The sequence below is a fragment of the Grammomys surdaster genome, unplaced genomic scaffold (genome assembly GCF_004785775.1).
Source record: "Grammomys surdaster isolate TR1022 unplaced genomic scaffold, NIH_TR_1.0 125767, whole genome shotgun sequence".
NCBI lineage: Eukaryota > Metazoa > Chordata > Mammalia > Rodentia > Muridae > Grammomys > Grammomys surdaster.
Window position 1 is genome coordinate 871,229 of NW_021620598.1, and position 14,705 is coordinate 885,933.

Consider the following 14,705-nt stretch of genomic DNA (forward strand, 5'->3'; position numbering starts at 1 on the left):
GAGGTCCCCAGACATCTACAAGGTACTTCCTCTTCCTCTTTGATTTCCTCTCTTACACCTGCTCCCCTTAAATCAGAGGAAACTATTAAAAACACCTTCACCCTGAGTTTACAGGGGAGTTTCCACACTTGACCTTGTTCTGCAGGGATAGAGCCACCCTGCAGGGGAGGCTCACCCTGGCCTGAATGAAAGCCCAGACAGAAAGGCTGCCTGTATACATACTGGCCACCATCCAGCAACCACCACTGGACACGAGCCAGGAAGCTTCCAGATGGTTCCAGCTCCCAGCCATCAGGTTGGCCACCTCCAGTTTCATGTCTTCCAGTTGAGTCTCCAGACACCTTGGAACAGAGACTGGATTTTCCTGACTTGGTTCTTGACCCATGGAACCCACAGGCAGAGAGTGATGCTATTTCACGCCACTTGACATGGTGGGATTTTTATGTAGCAATGTGATCAGAACCCAGTGATCTGGCATGGTCACACCACCACCCCCTGGCTCTCTGATGGTGCCCCCCACCCCCGGCACTTTCTGTGTTTATCATTATTGTTTTTGGTGGATTTCACTCAACTGAGCTACTTTGCTGAGCTGTAGTTGCTGTCTGTGTTCCTGCTATGTAAATCCAGAAGGGGGAGCCCATTACTGATTTTCCTTATTGCCGTGTCATCAGTGGGTACACAGTAGGAATGCAGAACAACTTTAGTGCATACACAAATGCTTGAACCGGGCAGCAAGTTAAAGAGCATTTTCTCTGCCATGAATACATGCTTCCATCCTTGTTGACCTGGGGCCCTGGAGGGTTTCCACTGAGTTCTTCTCTCCTGGCACCTACATGCCCAGTGTGGAGATCAGCTGAGCAAGGACTGTGTCCTCGTGGCTAATCGTCATGTTCACTCACTCCACAACTCTTTATAGGCAGCTTGTCACAAGCAGAGAGACATGAACTGGATCTGGAGGCACGGACAGTGAGCGAGGGTGCACTGTGAGAGGAAGCATAGGCAGGGCCCTGTGCCGAGTTCCTTGTGAGCTGGGTGCCCTGGGGAAGCAGGGGGACTTTGGACAAACTGGGCTATATACTGTCACACAGGGTAGGAAATTTATGAGCAAGGGATCAAGCACTTCCCCCAGTGCCGAGAGAAAGTGCCCTCTTGCCCCCTTTGCCACATCTCTCTCCACCTGATCTGGCAGGTTCTGGGACTACAGAACAGACTTGGTGGCCCCAAGACTGGGTGCATGCTTGACACAGAACATCAGGAACCCTTTCTAAACCTGTTCTCTCTTCCAGGGGCTGGAGCTTTCCTGGGTGTTGTGGGGCAGGGGCAGGGGTTATCAGCAGGCACAGGCTCAAGTCTTGAAGTGACAAATGCTGAGTCTGATCCTAGCTGTGCTTCCTACTGGCCTTTGTGGTCATTACCCTGAGACTAGGCTTCCTCATCTGTAAGGGTTGGTACCAGTGGCTTCTATCCATCTAGATCCCGGATTCTAGGATGCAGCTGCTAATGGAGTCTACCTGTGGATGTTGGGGTGGGGGGAGAGCATCAAAAGAACACAAGCCCAGCACAGGGCAGCCTCACAGTACAGAAATGCACCCCTTGTCTTGCCTAGGTAGAACTGCCTCTGAGCACAAGGTGAGGCACACAGTAGGTGCTCAATACATGTTTGCTGATACAGAGCCATCTGGTTAATCAATCAGCTCGTCTGCTGGATGCGACTACAAATGAGTTCTCTTCAACAGGATCAAAGTGCTGGGGGCCAGTCCAAAATTCCAGCTGTGAGCAACTTGAGAAACACATTTTTCAGTCAAGTAAGGATGAAGGATGAAGACGTCTGGCTGAGTGAACTGATGGCTTCGGAGAACGAGAGCCTTGCTTTGTGGAGGTGGGAAAAAAATGACCCGCTGCTGGTTCTAATTTAAGATGAAAAAAAAAATCTTATTCTATTAGCCTAAATATTGCTCAGCTGGCCGATTGCACCGAGTTTGGAATAATATTTTTGAAGCTGAACTGCTATTTCAAGTAATTACACGGCTAAAGGCAGCCATTCCGGGCTGAGTGAGGTCCCATCCCACTTTCTAGTCCCTCTGGTGTCATTTTCTGTTATATTTGAGAAATTCCTCAATAAAGATGTCAAATAGAGAGAGGGCTTCACTCTCTAGAGCACAGACTTGGCTCCCCTCCAGGACCCTGGTCACAGACAAGCCATCTCCACAGAAAACAGCCTCGCCTGTTCCAAAGTACAGAAACTGGGAACGCTTAAGACAGGAAAGTGACCCTTCAGCCCTCAGCCTCACTTCTGGCTGACTCTGGGTGCTTTGTAACCCGCTCTATTGCTCTGTAAGATGCTCAGGGCTTTGCCCCTGCCGCCTTCCCAAGGAATTCAGCAGATTCTACGACTGGAACAACGCTCTCTATCTGAGTTTCTGCAGTCAAAACAACATCCAGGCATGGCTCTTCCCAGAGTGGGATGGGCTTTGGCTTGGTGTCTGAGCAGAGGTGTCAGATCCACAGGCAGCAGCGTGGACAGGGGACCCTCCAGCAACTCAGCCGACCCTTGACAGCCACCCTGCAAGCCTTGGGGGTAAAACTGTGCTGGAAGCTTTGGCAGGCAGCAGGAAGTTCCATGAGAGACTAATGGAGTGTGTGAGGACTTTATACTCTCTCCAGGGGGACAGCTGGAGACAGCCCCCTCCAGTGCCACACTGAGGTATGGGCAAAGGGGCCCTGCCCTGGACATTACATTTTTAGGGCTCCTGCCCTGTCTCCCTTGTAGTTGCCAACTTCCTTCTGGAAGACTGAGTCCACGAGGGGCACATGGTTCCTTGGAACACGCTTCCCCCTCCCCCACTTCAGACCCTTCCCTGGGTGATTGAAACACTAACATGTCCTGTCTAAATGGCTCTGACCTTTTGATTCTCAGAGGGACATGTGACACTTGTGTCTGAGCCACAGTAATAGGGTAGCTGCTTTGGGGGCACAGGCCCGTACCCCAACAGGTTAGGGGTCCTCAGTTCAGGGTGGTGTTGGATACAGGAGGGGCAGAGAAGGGGGAGAGGAGCAGTCTCTGTCATGCTTGCAAAAGTGCAAGGAGACCTAGAATTCAGAAGTCATATCCGGCCTACAGGTCACTAGGAGGGCATTTGTGTCAAGGGCGGGAAAGCTTCACCATCGTGGAGGGATTATAGTTATATTGGAAGCAGGCCTTCCTCGGGATCCTGCCTTAAGTCTCAAAAATATCAGGGGGGCAGGGCAACAGTCACCAAGCAACAGTGACAAGAAAATGTCTGGGTTTTGTTTGTTTGTTGTTGTTGTTGTTGAGACCCCTGGCCCTCTGGCCTTTGCCTCTCAGGCTCTGGGATTCCAGGATGCACCAAGATTCCTGGCTACAAACACTGGTGCTCATGCGCTTTCCCCTGATCTGAAGAGCTGACAATTCCTTCTGTGACGGCAACATCACTGCAAGACTGCAGCGGGGAGAAATCAAACGTGCCCCTGGGTCGGAGGTGGGCTCTCAACTTGAGAACTTGGCCAGGACACAATGGTGACATCCAGCCCCAGGTCTCCTCCAGATTTAGTTACCCCACCATTTCTGTGAGGCTGGTGCTAGAGACCACTGCATAGCTGTGGCGACTAAAGCAGGAAGGGCCCAAGGAGTTGGCCCCAGGCTCTAAGATTCCTAAGCCAACCTGTAGTGTCATTTCTCAGGCATTAGCTGGGTGGACAGTGATTCCAGAGATCTTTGCATCTTTGCCTCCCAGGACGACAAAGCGAGCACTGCTCTGTCTAGATTTTAAGAGTAGGGTCTGGGGATCAAACTCAGGTCCCTGTGCTTATAAAGCAAGCACTTTACCAGCTGAGCCATCTCCCCAACTCCCAGGCATCTATTCTTAACGTGCTTCAAGGATGGAAGGCTGCGGCTCTAAAAGTTCAGCCAAGCAGCCTGGGGGGGGGGGTCACACGATCAGTCTGGGCTAGAGCTGGCTGCAACCACAGCCCTGACTCCTCTGAGTTGGAGTTTTCTCTTGAGAAGGAAAAAGACCAAACAAAAGGAGCCTGTAGGAAAGGTCTGGCCTCAGCTGCCACAGGATCTGTGCTCCGAGTGGGAGGGGGCAGAGGGCTCTTGCCTGGGTCTTTCATATCCAGCAGTGTAAAAAGAATACAGAGGGAAAACAGTGTGGTTGACCCATACAGACGTCGCCATCACTGGAGGCTGGTGGGGTGGAGGCTGGGGAGGTATCTGCCCTAGCAGGGGTAAGGGTGGCCCTTCACAGAAAAGAACACAGAGCCCCAGCCAGGGAGTCCGGGGAGCACAGACCATGGGCTCTGGTCCCTGGAGGTGTTGGTATAAGACATCTCTACGGGCGGCTGAGCATCTGACCCATGCAGTGACATTTCTGGTGTCAGATGCCCTGTTGTCTACATCTGTCATTTCACAGAACTCTCACCCAAGCCCTACGAGACAGGGATGACACATTCCGCGCTGTAGGTAGGAAACTGAGGCACAGAGAAACGAAGATACTAACCAAAGACTAAACTGCTCAGAACTGGAGAGCCAGGATTTTAGTGCCAAGCCAACAGCATCCAGGTCTGATCCCTGGGCCAAAGTGATGATGCTTGCCTCTAACAGGATATCCCCCACCTTCCACGGACAATGGGGGAATGGTGGTTGCGGACAATGGTGAGTTGTGTCTTTGCTGACTATTCTATTGCTGAACCATATTTACCGCAGACAGTGTGGGAAGCGGTACACATACCAGGTGAGGAATAAATGGCACTTCACCTGGAGGTGACGCTGTGAAAGCTGTGTGGTCTCTGGTCAAAGGCCCTGCCTGGCTCTGCAGTCCCTGAGCCCAGCCTCAGGGAGCTGCCTGCAGCCCTGCACACACTGTGCCCAGACCTACCAAATTCTTCCTCCTTCTGAGAGCCCGCTGAGAGCTTCCTCTTTGAAGCCCTGGCTATCCCGCTTCCACCCCCAGCTTCACCCCAGCCAGGGGTAGCTTTTCACAGGCACTTCTGGTCTTTACTAACTCTTGTCCAGACCTCTGTTTTGGCACTTCTTTGGGGTGTAATTACATGTTCACAGATCTGTTTCCCATAATGAACTCATCTGAGCCCCAACACGCATTAAACAAAACCAGACAGGAGCTCTCAGCCTGACATGCCACTAGGAAGGAGAGGCCCAAGCGGTCGGGGTATTGAACCCTTCTACCTAGAGCTGACAAGCCAGCTGGCACCACAAGGGTCTGTTTAGCCTTTTTAGAAATTCCTGCATGCAAGGCTAGAGAATCTCAGTGATCTTTCAGCCCTTTGGATCCGTTTGCAGCAAGGATTCTGAAGGATCATGTAGGGAAACGGAAGAAAAGATTTCCTGCCAAGACTCACTCTGGACTCCGAGGGTAAATGCAGAAAGATGGCTGACCATGGGAGCAAAAGTAATGCTAGCTGGTTGACCATTAAGTCTGTACTCAGTCCGGGCCCTTCGGCTTTAGACTGTCATTTCACTCAGCCTGGTGACATAGTGCACACTGACCTGGTAAAGACATATTTCAGAAACCGCGACAGTACTAGCAGCTGTGAGAGCTTTCTTCCACAGACAGGGGACAGAGACCCCGACAGGCCTATGACCTGTTCACAGCCATGCTCCTGTCAATCATCACGCCCTCCTGATCCAACCACTATGCTTCTGTGGCTCATGGCAGAAGAGGGTTGGGGACAGGTGGGTCTGTTCTGAGAGCCATGTGTGCTTCACTAATTGCTGTCCCTTGGGTTAGAGACTGTGAGCCACAGACAATACAATAGAGGTCAAAGGATTCTGAGGCCTTAGTCCCAGAATTACAAGTGTGGCCTCCAGAGGAACAATGGTCTTCATAGTTGTATCAGTTACATTTGGCCGTCTTCAGTGTCAGCTACTTTTCTGATTTCTATGCTCTAAGGCAGCTTAGGAGAGGACATTGTCAGGAGGCCATGGTGGCAGGGGTTTAAGGACGCAGCTGTCACACTGCCTCTGCAGCCAGGACACAGAGACAGGAAGGTCCCTTCCTCCTTCTCATGCAGCCTTGGATCCCAGCCCATGGAATGGTGACCCCTAAATTTACCATGGCCCCTCAATGAACCTAATCTAGAATGTCCCTCACAGGCACACTCAGAGGTGTTCCCACGGTGACTCTGAACCCAGCCAAGATGGCAATTTTAACCAGCATGTCAGATGATCATTGGGATGAGGAGAGGCAGCCGTGGCCAGCTGTATATATGTGTTTGTGTGTGTACATACATGTGTGCATGTGTGTATTTCTGTATTGTGAGCACACACGTGTATGTGTGCCACAGCACACATATAGTAGTTGGAGAACAACTTGCAGGAGCCAGCTCTCTCCTTCCCCCACATGAATACTGACAACTCGATTTTGGTCATCAGGGCGGGTGGATGGCTTTATGCACTATAGTGGTTTGAATAAGAAATGTCCCCAAAGCTGGGTTGGTGGTGGCACAGACCTTTAATCTCAACACCTCAGGAGGCAGAAGCAGGCTGATCACTGAGTTCAAGGCCAGCCTGGTCTACAGAGTGAGTTCCAGGACACCCAAGGCTGCTCAGAGAAACCCTGTCTTGGAAAAGAAGAAATGTCCCCATAGGTTCATGAACACCTGGCCTCCAGTTGGTGGCACTGTTTGGGGAGGTGACGGGAGGTACAGCCTTGCTACAGGAAGTACACCACTGGCAGCAGACTTGGAAAGTTTCTAGCCTGTCCCCACTTGCAGTTTCTTCTGTCTGCTTTGTGTTTGCAGTTGAAGCTGTGATCTCTGACAAGCTTCCGGCTCCTGCCTCAGTGGTCGCTACTTGCTGCCATACCTCCTCACTATGACGTACTTTTATTCCTCTGGAGCCAAAATAAACTCTTCCATAAGTCGCCTTAGTCATGGTGCTTTATCACAGCAACAGAAGAGTAACTGATGTCCCAAACTGAGCCACATTCTGCTCCAGGTGTCCTTAAAAGAAGAAGTAGGACTCCGAGAGATACTACCAGATACATGCACGCACAATGTGTGTGGGCTGACAAGCACAAGAAGGCTGCCATTTGTGTCTGACCTCCAGAACAAGAAGGAAGAAAACCTCTGCTTGAAGCTGCATGGTTTGCTGTATTTTGTTAGAGTGATTTGACAAACTACTACAAGGCGCCTGAGGGAGGTGTATCTTTGCGCAGCCCTCCATCTCTGTGGAACTGAGAAATACGAAGGCTGTGCCCAGAGGGGAAGGCTCAGCCTCACCACTCACCCAGGCAGTTGTGTCCATCATGGGCCAGCATGAAGCCATCAAAGCAGGTGCATCTGTAGTTCCCAGGGATGTTGATGCAGTCATGGACACAGCCCCCGTTGTAGTAGTCGTTCTCGCACTCGTCGATGTCTGTAAGCGTGGAGACACGAGAACTATCAGACTAAGAGCTTGGGTTCCACGAGTCACTGTGATGAGATTGTCTGCATTGGGTTCACTTGTGGGCATGTCTGTGGGGCATTGTCTTAAGGAATTGATATGGGAAGACCCAGCCCACTGTGGGTGGCATCATTCCCTAGGCAGGAGGTTCTGAACTGGACAAGAGTGAAGAAATCAAGCAGAGCTCACACAAGCAAGCAAGCAAGCATCAAGCACTCATTTCTCTCTGCCCTTGTCTGCGGGTGGATGTGACTAGCTGCTTGAAGTTCCTATCTTGCCTTTCCCACCATGGTGGACTGTATCCTGGAGTTGCAATCAAGAGTGAAACTTCTTTTCCCATAAGTTGTTTTTTTGTCATGATATAATTTTTTAAATCGCAACATCAGAAATGAAATTAGAACAGGGGATAACTCAACAGCTAGTCAATAAAATACACTTGGGAGGACTAAAGAGTCATTTGGAAACACTCTTGGCTCAGCAGCAAGGCTAACAACCAGTTTTCAGAAGAGTCACATTGTGTTGGTATAGGTGTGTGTCGGGGGTGGGGCTTCTAGTTCCCCGCCATGGCAAAGCAGGTAAGAGTCAAGCCTGGCTCTGGCTCCTTCTAAAGACTGTCAACACTATAAACACATGGGTGCTTCTACATCCATGAAAACTAGCTCTTTTGAAGCAGGGAGACCAAGTAAAATAAACTCTGCACATCACCGGGAAGTGTCATCTCTGGAATGAAAGACTGTCCACTACCCCCCTTCCCCCAGTAGCTGCTTTCCCTACGGCCCGAGGCCTGGCCTTCAGCTGTTCCAGCTTCCTTGTTATAACAAAGACTTCTGTCTTATAAACAATGGTCAATAGCTCTAGTAAAGGTCATTCTTTTTGCTGTTTTAAGTCCTTTTTCAACATTTCCCAGCAGGGGTCAAAGGGCTATAAGTTCTGGGGTTCCAGAAAGAAGAATAAGAACATGTCTGGTTAACATACAATGAGCTGCTTCTAAGCCCAAGTGGTTGGCTGGACTGTACGCTGTTGTCTCTAAAGTCCTTACAAGGACTGTGCTGACTAGACTTCTGTCAACTTGACACAAGCTGAAGTCATCTGAGAGGAGGGAATCTCAATTAAGAAAATGCCTTCATAAGATCAGACTGTATGCAAACCTGTAGAGAATTTGATCACTAAGGCCATTGTGGGCGAGACCATCCTAGGGCTGGTTGTTCTGGATTCTGTAAAGAAAGAAGGCTGAGCAAGCCATGAGGAGAAAGCCAGTAAGCAGCACCCCTCCATGGCCTCTGCATCATCTCCTGCCTCCAGGTTCCCACCTTGTTTGAGATCCTGTCCTAACTACCTTTAGTGATGGACTACAAATGTGGAAGCGTTTCCTCCCCAACTTGCTCTTGGTGATGGTGTTTCATCATAGCCATAGTTAACCTGAGACAGGGACTCAGCCCCAGTCCACTTGCACAGGGCACTGAAGGAAGGCACAGGGAAGATAAAACCTTGTCAAAGGCCACACACATAGAAGAGATGCAAGCAAGATTCCAAGAGGTGAAGCATAACTCTGGCTCCCAGGCATGACATGGCTTCCAGGCACAGACGGACCCCACCAGCCATGGTCTGGAGGTCTGGCACCTCTGCTAGGTCTTTGGCCACACCACTTGCAAATACTCCTTGAGCTCAACACCTTCTAGTCACCCTGAGCCCAGCCTTCATGGACTCTAGGATGACCTTTGTAGAGAAGGAGCATGTCATAGCTGAACCGAAAGTGATTCTCAAGACACAGAAGAAGCATTTCCCAGACAAAAGAAGCATTTCCTCTCCCATCTGCCAGGAGTGGACGTTTGAGTTGAAGTTCTAGTGGAAGGTGGGACCCCACCTTTCTGACCCCACACCTGGAGTGGGGCAGGGAAATCCCGGAGACCTATACTCCCACCAGCTGGTATACAAAAGAGCCATGCACATTTGATGCTTACTATAGTATAGGAAAGCTAGCCTGGAAATCCAGGAGCTCGCTCACTTCGGATTCTTCTAGGAAGAGTTTAAGCATGGCACAGACACCCCAAGGGGCAAAACCTATAACCTGTGAAAAGATCAGATGTATGAGCCCAACCTGATACCCAGTCAGCCAGAGCAGGGAAGAACAAGGTAGGTGTCCACAAAGGTCTGGGAGGTATGATGCTCTGTCCCTACGCACAGTGACCACCCGTGTCATCTGGGGAAGAGAACTGAGTCACAACGTGTCGGAATCATCTTTATCCCTGACTTTAAATATACCTAATAGTTTAAAGAACATTAAAGCAAGATGCAAGGCCTTAGGTTTATGGAAAGTGCACCAAGCATCATCACTACTGAGGGATGCCCACTGCTTTCAGGTTTTGCATGCAGCCCTGGTCGCTCAGAGTCCTGCATACATCATTCTAAGTATGTTTTCTAGGCTTCAATCTACATCTCTGAGGCAATGCATCCTGGCTTTAACTCACAGAGCTGCATAGCTCCGGGATTTCCCTACATGAGCAATATCGTTTTCCTTCAACATCACAGAGAACAAGAATAGTTTTTTCCTTTTTCCTTTGTGTGTGTGTGTGTGTGTGTTTCATGCAAGGGTGTGCAGGTGTGTGAATGAGCATCTAGAGGTCAGAGGTCAACATTGGCTGTCTTTCTCTATTGCTCTCATCCTAATTTTTGAGACAGGGTCTCTCGATATGAACCCAGAGCTCCCTGATTGGGCAGCTAGGCTGGATCCCCAATCAGCTCCAAGGATCCAGTTATCCCCACCCCCAGCCCGTTCCTTCACCATTATCCTTAAGGGCTGGAGCCACAGGCACAGGTCCACCTGGCTTTTTGGTTTTTAACCTAAGTGTGGCTTTTCTTTAACATAGTAATAGGCTTCCTTCTACTGTCTGCCCACATGGCCATCACCTCTCACTGAATGACCCAGCATCCTCCCTGCAAGCTGGTGGACTGATCCCAGCAGAATCTGCATGTGGAGCAGCCAGATTGACAGAATAGACTTGTATGCCGTGTTTGGGTGAAATAACCTTTCTTGTGCTGCCCCTTAAAGAGTAGCGGGTCAGCCTTCCGGAAACAAGAGCCCCTCAGACCTCAGTGCAGTCTTGTAGATAGCTGCTTTTTACGGCTGATCAAACTGAAGTGCAGAGAGGTCAGAGACTGTTCAAAGTCACTTAGTAGGAGACAGGACACGCACATCCCTCCCTCTAGGTCACACTGTCTAGCACAGGCCAGCTACGGGCAAAACACTCCGTACAAGCTTTGATCCTGAGACAGTGTTACCTGGCCACTCAAGTGCTGTCCACCCCTCTGCCCTTCCACGGACTCTTCCTCCATTCACACACATGTAAATGCCTTTCCATTTGCTCAGTCACTAGCCAGCAAGCCATACTGTCATTCAGCCAAATCCTCCTGTGTCTATAGTCTCTATGGCATAGCTCCCCAAATTCCCACCCAGCACCTCTCTCACTTACCTATTTATGCCAAAAACATACTCACCTTAATACATAAGCTGGTGGATTATCTTCCCATTAACCAGTCACCTATAAACAAATCCATTTACCCAGGCAAACATTCATTCATATTCAAATTCATATCCATCCATTCATACATACATCTATATATTTGGGTGTATACTGTCCTCCCATTAATTAAAAAAAATGGATCCACACACCTGTTCATTCATATGTCCATTCAAATGTTTAACCACCCATTCATAGATTCATGGATGCTAACACTCACCCTCCAAACACACACACACACACACACACACACACGTGCACACACACATGCACACACACTCACACACTCATACACACTCACATGCACGCACCCTGCCTACTCATTCATCCTCACGTCCAACATACAAACATTCATCCCTCTATCCATCCAATCTTCCCTCTACTCAATCATTTCCTTCCTTTAAACAGTTTAAACATAAATAAATACAATAAGGTTTTCAGAAATAAAGGTTTAAGACAGAGAAAAACAAATGAGGTGGGCTGGCAACACTGTTCAGTGATACAGCAGGTCATCCCAGCCCAGCCATAAAAGGCGAGCTTCCTAAGTACCCACAGAGAAGGAAACACAATCTATTATAGGGCTACCATGTCCACAACATGCAACGAAACCAGCTGTTCAGTGGTGGTAAGATCTGAGCATCCATAGGTCTCCAAATAGGGGGACATTCCTTCTCCTGATTGGGGAGAATCACCCCGATGTGGCCTAAGTTTTTGCTATCAGGATGTTAAGTAGCTTCAGCACCATAGCAGAAGATGCAATAAAGCAACTGTTGAATAGTCAATGAAGTGATTTCTAGGCTTTCCTCTCACTGAGACTCCATAAGGAAGGCCATAGTAGATGCCGATCTATGGAATTTGGGGTTACAGATGCTCACTGCAGTGGCCAGCTTTTTGTGTGTCCAGAGATCTGAACTCAGTCGTCAGGCTTGTGTGACAAGTGCTTTTACCCACTGGACCATCTACTAGCCCACCACCTTATTCTTTGAGACAGGGTCTCACACGGAACCTGGAGCCCACTGATTCAGGTGAAACGCAGGCCAGGGAGCCTCTGTCTTCATCTCCCCAGTGCCGGGATTCCAGGCACACATTACTCCGACTGGTGTTTATGGGGACTGGTGATCCCCAGGCTTGCACCAACCGAGCCATTCCCTAGCCTCTTTCTAGGATGTTAAATAGGATGCAGGTACTCTAGGAATGCAGGCATGTAGCGGAAAGCCAGCCTGGGATGGCAGAGACAGAGCTGCGTGACAGTTGGAAGTGGGGGCGGGTCCCACCTTATTGAGGAGAGGCTCCAGGCCCTCCCCCCCCCCCTCAGGCAGTGACTGCATTTAATTCCACCCTCTCCTCCCACTCCTCTTCCTCCTCCTCTTCTTCTTTCTCTTCTTCCTCTTCTTCTTCCTTTTCCTCCTCCTCCTCCTCCTCCTGTTAGAGCCACATCTTCAGGGTGCATGGGGATGAGAAAAGCAAGTCTTCTTGCTCCAAAAAGTCATTAAGAAGCAGGGCCACTGAGAGAAAGGCATGAGCATTCTGTCTCCAGGATGCCTTGACTTGAAACTGCAGGGTGGTAACGAGGAAGATAGAGGAGAGCTTCCACCGAAAGGGTGCGGTCCACCAGCTTACTACCTACACTGCTCTTCCTTCTGCTCAGATTGTTTATTAATTAAAAATGTTTAGTAATTAAATTTTTATTAAATTAATTTCTTTTTGTGTGTGTGGTAAAATTTTCAATTACATTGGTGTGTGTGTGTGTGTGTGTGTGTGTGTGTGTGTGTGTGTGCGCACATGGGAGTCAGAGGACAGCTTGAAGGAGTTCATATTCTCCTTCCACTATGTGGGGGGGTCTCAGGAATCGAACTCAGGTCATCAGCCTTGACAGCAATCACCTTCACTCTGTGAGCTGTCTCGCTCTCCTTCTTTTAATGAAAACTTAGTTCCCCTTCAAGGATAGTTTTCAACATCCAACAGAGCAGGACAAACAACACAGGAACCATGCATCATGGGCCTTTTCAAAGGTCACATGGTCCTCTTTTCCTCTATTAAAATGTTAGCTTGCACACCATCCCACAGCGACGGTCTTGAGCCAGCAGCACTGGGATGGACCTCAAAGAGGATGAACTTGTTTTCCTCCCATTTAATTCAAAATTGATCTTCACTGCCTTATAAAATATATATTTATTCTGTGGTGTCTAGAAGATTCTTTCTCAATGAATCAGAGCACTTTCTCATTTTATTTTAATACTGTTTTAGGATACATTTTTTTTCTCTTTTCTTTTTAAGTCAAAGCTGGCAGGAAAACCTCAAAGGGAAGGTTTCGAAAGTAACTACACTTTTACTCTTGGGGGGCCATTACTGACAAGTCCCACCTCCCCCTGACTGGCATTTTTGTAGACATTCCTCCTGGACAGGAAGCCCCATTGCTCTAACAAAGACCCAGTCCCTGACTGGGCGCTAGCTTGTCCCCCCTTTGTCTGTCGCTTTAGGAAGACCATGCACTCTTTAGATAAACGTCCATTCTGGGAGGGATGTATGGCTTAGGAAGCTGAGTCCTCATTGATGAATAAATCTTAATCCGGTTTGTTGGCTAATTATGCTCTTGGGAAGGTAGTTTCTCTCTGCCTCGCAGGAAGGATTAAGTCCCCTGTCTCCGGTGGTGCGGGGTTAAGCTCCAGGTCTGTAGTGAGTGAGTAATGAGACCGGCTCTCTGAGGACTCCTGGCATCCATCGATCAGGTTTCCCTTCTATTGAGACAATGCCAGAAGTGGGCCCAGCAGTTAATTATGGGAGAGGTCAAAGGTCACGCAAAACCAACACCAGTCTACATTCGTCCTCATTCCTAACTGCGGACAAGGTCCACGGCTCAGCCAGAGGCAGTGAGGGTCTCCCTACCCTGCTCTGAGATCTGAGATAACCGTGGGTCTGCAGCTACTCGGTGACCTCTTCCAGTGTCCCATATAGCTTCCGGCCACCATTAAGTCCACTTTGCAGGGCGTTAAGTGCACTTTCCACACCCCAAGCACCTTCCCTAGCCTTGGCTTCTAATCACCCTGGTTTGGGATTTGGTGTCTTGCCCCTTCTGAAGCTTACTATCTCCCTCCTTCTGCTCCCCCAGCTCCCCCCACCTATAGACACCAACATCACTGTGACATTGGGAGCTGCCAGTCCATGGGGACTTGTGTCTTGTTCAGCTTGAGTCTCAGAATGGAGCCAAATGTGTACAACTAGCAGTAGCTGTGTGCTGAATGAATGAACGGGGACTGGGCTGTTGCTTCCGCTGACTGGCCCTGCTATGTGTGGGACAGCACTGGGCAGTACTGCAGGGCCTGCACACAGGACAGCTCCAAGGGGTGGGCACCAACCTCTTAACTTAGCCAAGTTAAGGATCCCTGGTACCCATCGATGGGAAACTAAGACACGCAGAGCCAGGAACTGACTCAGGCTGCCTGACTTCAAAATTAACACCGTCTAGTCACAAGAGGCCACCTGCTAGGCAGTCCTATCCACAAAATGCCTCCTGAATGGGTCAGCCCAGAGACGGAATGTGTACCACTGGTGTCCAGCAGTTACGGGGGGTGGGGGGGGGTTGTGCGTCTTGGGGTTGTGGGGTGGAGGCTAAGAAATCTGTTATTTCTAAACTGGATGTGTGGGTGATCAACAGTGGATTCACTAAAAGGCACCGGCTTGCAGACTTCACACGGGTCACCTATGCAGTGTGTGAACAGCAGCTCAACAAAGCAGTCTTGAAAACAAAGAGAGAGGGCTGGGGG

General features: G+C 49.5%; 1 protein-coding gene across 2 annotated transcripts in view; it reads right to left on the bottom strand.

Annotated features, from left to right (window-relative positions):
- The window catches only part of Scube1 (signal peptide, CUB domain and EGF like domain containing 1), a 114,275-nt gene that overhangs the window by 85,973 nt on the left and 13,597 nt on the right, over positions 1-14,705 (bottom strand). For both annotated transcript variants that reach the window (XM_028788725.1, XM_028788724.1), the window contains exon 3: positions 7,268-7,396. In XM_028788725.1, coding sequence (XP_028644558.1) covers positions 7,268-7,396 — 129 coding nt within the window. The remainder of the gene's footprint in view (positions 1-7,267; positions 7,397-14,705) is intronic.